At 59.2% G+C, this 5,328-nt stretch overlaps 1 protein-coding gene across 1 annotated transcript; it reads right to left on the bottom strand.

The window, feature by feature from the left end:
- Positions 1 to 484: 484 nt before the first annotated feature.
- Positions 485 to 3,061, bottom strand: LOC102456526 (free fatty acid receptor 2-like). The gene has a single exon (XM_089772638.1). The coding sequence runs from the start codon at positions 2,987 to 2,989 to the stop codon at positions 1,994 to 1,996; it is 996 nt and encodes a 331-aa protein (XP_089628764.1). The 5' UTR covers positions 2,990 to 3,061; the 3' UTR covers positions 485 to 1,993.
- Positions 3,062 to 5,328: the final 2,267 nt, after the last annotated feature.

Genomic DNA, 5,328 nt, shown 5'->3' with positions numbered 1-5,328 from the left:
GCTTTAGGCAGTGAGATGTGCTGGGTCACCGCCACATTCGTAGTAGGAGTCAGAGCCAGCACTCCCCCACCCCCACCCCTAACCCAGGAGCTGGACAGGGGACTGAGCTGGGGCGGGGGATGTTTACAGGGGGCTGTGTGGATGGTTCCTGCCCTGCGGAATCCAGGGGCAGGAGGGGCAGGAGAGAGGGGGTGCTCACAGTGACAGAGTCCCATGGCCTGGGACCTGGGAGATCCCCAGCAGCTCCGGGCCCTGCCTATCCCAGTTATCCATTAACCCCAGTTAATATCAACTCCTCAGAGACACTGTTTGTTTACATGCCATGCTGGATTCACGCCCTGCAATTAATTAAAAGGAGCTATCAACAATACCCGTGCGTCCCACTTCCTAGCCAGGTTCCCCTTCCTGGAGAGAACCCAGGCCTGCTGGCTCCCAGCGTCCCCGGCTCTAGCCCAGAGGCCAGAAGAAAAATAAGAAAATACTCTCGCTTGGATCATCAATCAATTATTTTATTGAACAGGTAGCTAAAGTCACTGCCCCGGGGGGTGCCAGACCCACCAGCGAAGGGAGGGGGTGCAGGATGTTGTGCGAGGGAGATCTCAGCTCTGCGACCAGACCTGGGACAGACCCACAGTGGCCAGTGTGTGTTGTACGTGAGCCTGCTAAGCACCCATCCCCACCCGCCTGGAGGATAACAGCCCTACTGCCGCTGCAAAGGGCACGCTGCCTTTGGATCCCACCAGCTCTTCACGGTGGTGCTAGAGGTCTGGCCTCCAAACCCTGCTCAGTAACCCAAGTGGTGGACAGACTTCGTTGTTCCCTGGAAAATGGGGGGGTCGGCTTTAGGTCCCTTGGAAGGGACGGTGCTTCGGGTAAAATGGGCGAGGCTAGGGGTTAGCCTCCCCAGCCAGCCCAGGCCCATTGCATGGGGCTCCAGCAGCAATTTAAAAGACCCAGGGCTGTATCTGCAGCTACTACCACAGTAGTGGCAGTGGCAACCAGAGCTCTGGGCCCTTTTAAATCACTAGCCCCTTGGGGCAACTGCCCGTTTGCCCCCCCTCCCCACAACCCCCTGCCTCCACCAGTCAGAAGCCCTAGACCCAGCCATGCCGCTTAGGCAGAGCGTTCTGTATTGATGGTGCAGGTCCCAAGTCCAAATCCTTCCTGTCTGCACGGCGGATAACAGCCTTACTACTGCCGCCAGCTCACAGCACCGCTGCTTCAGCTCAAGCACTAGCTTTCTGGGCTGTGGCTTCTTGCGTTCCAAACCCACCGAGACACTAACTACATTTCCACAGAGGCCACCACACGCTAATACCAGGGGCCAAGGAAGAGGCGCTCTCTCGAGTTCACCAAGAGCAAACTCAGGCCTCACGGGGCCTGGCCCTTGTTTCTCTCCCACTAAAAAGCTCTCCCCGAACCAGACAGAGCTCAGCCCAGCCTGTTTCTCCTCCCTGAATCAACCCCCGTGTGGTTCCTCCTGTGCAGTTATGGCCTGTAGTTACTCACTTGCCCGTGGGCCCAGCCATGGAGAAGGGAAGAGCAGGAGTGGGTGAAGGGCGCCAGGATGACCCTCCAGCTGAAATAGGTCCATATTTGGCCACCATGGCAACCCTGCCCTGGAGAGAGGCTGGATTCTTGTGGAAGGAAGTTGGGTCACCCACTCCAAAGCTGACTTCGGACAAAGTCTGGGGGATGCTTGACCAGAGTTTTGCTTGCGGCCCGGCAGTGGCAAAGGAAGGCCTTGGTCACCATGGTGACCCAACCTCCGCTTGACCATAGTCTCCTGAAGCCTGGTTTGGCCAACGACTCTGAAGCTCGCGTAGGCCAAAGCCCTGTGGAAGTTGGGCACCAGCTCCAAGCCCAGCTGCATGCTGGCGTCTAGGAGGTGCAGGGAAGGACAGAGGATGCCGTCCCCGGCACAAGGGCAGGATCTCTTGCTCCTGTGGCGCCCGGGACAAGAAAGAGCAGAGGGGAGGTCTCATCTGGAAAGTCACGTCGAGGATTCCTCCGCCTCGTCCACGCTGGGACCCTCACTTTTCCTACCCCCTTCCCTGCAGCGAGCCAAGCAGGGGAGATGGCACCGGGCCATGAGGGCGCTGAGTTTGTGCCTCATGCCGGACAGGCAGTCGGCAAAGGCATGTTGGACAGCGGTGGAGGAGAAGTAGAAGATGGCGGGGTCCAAGGAGGCATTGAGGGTGGTGAGGAGAAGAGCGTAAACCCTCCAGGGGGGGCTCTCGTTCTGGACAAAGCCCACGACATGGGACAGGTTGTAGGGGGCGAAGCAGACTATGAAGTTGACCAAGGTGGCCACCGCCAGGCCCACGGCGCGCCGCTTCCTCCGGGCCGGGATGTTGGGCAAGGCCAGCAGGATGCGGACAAAGTTAACGTAGCAGAAGACGGTGACGGTGAAGGGGATGCAGAAGAGGACCAGGAAGAGCTCCAGCCGGAAAGGCATCAGGATCTGGAGCTGCGGACAGGAGAAAGTGTCATAGCAGTGGGATTTATTGAGTGTTGGCGCGGTCCCATTGAGCCGCTGGTCATACCTCTGGATAATGTAGACGATGCTGCAGTGGCTGCAGGCCACTGCCCAAAAGATCAGAGAGGCGGCAACGGCATAGGCTGGCCGGCGTCGGAGCTTGTACTTGATGGGGAAGGCCACCCCCAAGTAGCGCTCGATGCTGATGGCCATGAGGAAGAGGGAGCTGATGTAGATGCTGCTGTAGTAGATGAAGTTGGTGAGCAGGCAGATGAACTTGGGCAAGGGCCACTGCATGTTGTAGGCGGCCTCCACCATCTTGAGGGGGAGGAAGACGAGGAGGACGATGTCGGAGACGGTGAGGTTGAGCAGAATGATGTCGACAGGGGCGGGTTTCTGGCGGACCTTCACCAGGAAGGTGTAGAAGGCCAGGAGGTTGGACGGGAGGCCGATCAGGAAGGTGAAGATGTAGACGGTGAGAACCAGCGGGATGGAAATGGTCGAGCTCATCTTCTCTTCTTCTGCAAAGGAGAACGAACTCGTCAGCTGCTGAAGGAACCCAGGAGTCCTGGTGCCAGCCCCTCCCCCCTCCAGCCCATTAGATCCCACACCCCTCCCAGAACTGGCCATAGAACCCAGGAGTTCTGGCTGCAGACTTCACTGTCCCCACTTGCCCCCCTTACTCCCCCTGTTGTGTGGATAAAATCCAGGGGGTCCAGGCTCCCTTTACCCGCAGCCATGTGAGCCAGCTCCGGCCTCCCGGTGCATTAGCTGACGCTAGACATCTGGCTGGAATTTATGGAGCCGGCTCCTGTATTTATTTAGCTCAGTTTCCTGTTTAGCCAGCGGCGGGTGTAGCTGGCTGGGCGGGGGGGCAGCTGAGGATTGATAGGAGGGGCTGCGGCGCCCGAGATCGCGTGAGTAAACACAGAGATGGGCTTGAGGAGAGAGCGCTGAGTGGGCTGCCTGGAGGACAGGGAAGTGGCTCTTAGAGGGAAATTCTGAAAAATATCGTCATGGAAGGAGGAGGGAAGTGCGGTCTAGTGGTCAGTGTGGGAGAGCTGTCCAGAGACTGTAAAGAGCAGCCCACCAGGATTCCCAGGAATAAGGCATCCGGCACCTGCACCCCAAAAGGGCTGGGGGGCCCTCACCCCAAGCTGTGTAGGGCCCCTCCTTCCCTGCGGTGCGGGCAGCTCTACTCCTGCCTCCCCGCACTGGGTATCGATCATTAAATAGCCTCATTACGGAGAAGTTGATAAACCTGCCATACAGTACGTTGTTGCCTGGCTGTGACCCTTACCGATGGCTGCAGGAAGGGGTCTGTGCTGGGGCCAAGACTCCTGGGTTCTGGCCCCCGCTCTGGGAGGGAAGTGGGGCCTAGTGTGCAGAGATGGGGAGCCCAGACTGCTGGGTTTTAGGGCTGGGTGCGTGGGCCAGCCGGCCCCTCTCTCTGTGTCGTGCCCTCCTGCCAGCAGAAACCATCAGTCCTTCCGCTCTCTGCTGTCAGGAGAAACCCACTTCCCCACCTGGCCTGGTCTCTTGCTCAGATGTGGTGGTGGGAAATGGAACCGCGATTAGATCAGCCCCGATTGTTGGGTCCCAGAACTCTGACTAAGGGAGCTGCTCCCAGACGGGGGCAATGAGGCCAGGCAGGAATCGCCTCTCCGGTCTCTTTGAGCAGGGGATCCATTCTGTGGGGGGTGTCTTAGCCATGCCCCGCCTCTTGACTGGCACCCGACAGTTCTGGGTGCCCCCATCGACAGACCATCAGCTCTCCTGTCTCGGGGCTCCTCTCCCCCTTCCCCATCATGCCGTCACTCCGCTGAGCTAGGCACATTTCCCCAGCCGGCTTGGCTCAGCGCTGATCGCTTGGTGCTGGATAAGCGCTTCTTAAAAGTAGGTCACAGACCTTCCTGCACCCCCCTTTTGCCGGTGGAAGAACAGAGGCTTGGAACAGGAAATGGCCATGTGCGGGGAATGAACCCAGGAGTCCTGGCTCCCTCCCAGACCCTTGCTCTAACCATTTGACTGTACTCCCCCTCCCCGGGCTACTAATCAGGAATATTATGACTGCCAGCCAGCCCCCTGCTCTAGCCAGTAAACCTCACTCCCCTTTCAAAGCTGGGGCTGGATCGACTGGTCAGAAGAGCCACCAACTGGCAGCAAACCTCAGTGTCGCACAGAGGCCTGGGCGCCCCAGCCGATGGCAGCAGAGCTGAGCGGAAGGGGATGCGCCCTGGGGCCGTGCCCCAGGAAGAGACGGGCTGGGAGGGCCGGGGGCTCTGGATGCCATGGGCAGCACAGTCCAGCCCCGGACCTCGGGCAGCCGGCGGCACAGAGCTGCTCTCCCAGCCCCAGTTCCTCCCGCCCCGGACAGAGCCCCCACCCCCACCCCAATCTCTTTCCCCGGCTCGTGCACCCCTCACGCTCCCCAGACTCCTGCCCAACCTCCCCTCCCCCCACCAGTAGGGGTTGAAATAGGACAGTACCCGTAAGAAATGTACATTGCTTTGACCCCTGTACAACAGACCCATTGGGGGTGGGAATAGAATCCAAGAGATCTGCCCCCCCCCTCCCTGGCTTTAACCACTAGACCCCACTCCCTGGCCAGAGTGAGTGATGGAATCCTGGCTCCCAGGTACACAGAACACTAGAACAGGAAGGGAACTTAAATCTCTCCCGTGATGGAGATTCCCCAACCTCCCTAGGCAACTTATTCCAGTGCTTAACCACCCTGAATTGGCCCTACTCTAACCACTGGACCGCTCTCCCCTGCTTAGAAACACTGATCCAGGTGGCTAGAAGCCCATCCTCACCTCCTCTCCGCAGCCAGCGCGTGGGGAGCCTGC

Source organism: Pelodiscus sinensis, chromosome 22, assembly GCF_052426305.1.
Source record: "Pelodiscus sinensis isolate ZL-2025 chromosome 22, ASM5242630v1, whole genome shotgun sequence".
In the NCBI taxonomy this organism is placed as follows: domain Eukaryota; kingdom Metazoa; phylum Chordata; order Testudines; family Trionychidae; genus Pelodiscus; species Pelodiscus sinensis.
The sequence above is the reverse complement of the archived record's forward strand: the minus strand, read 5'-3'. Positions and strand labels throughout refer to the sequence as shown.

What these genes read in the sequence shown, in the direction of transcription:
- LOC102456526 (XM_089772638.1), bottom strand. Translation starts at nt 2,989, where the DNA reads ATGAGCTCGACCATTTCCATCCCGCTGGTTCTCACCGTCTACATCTTC.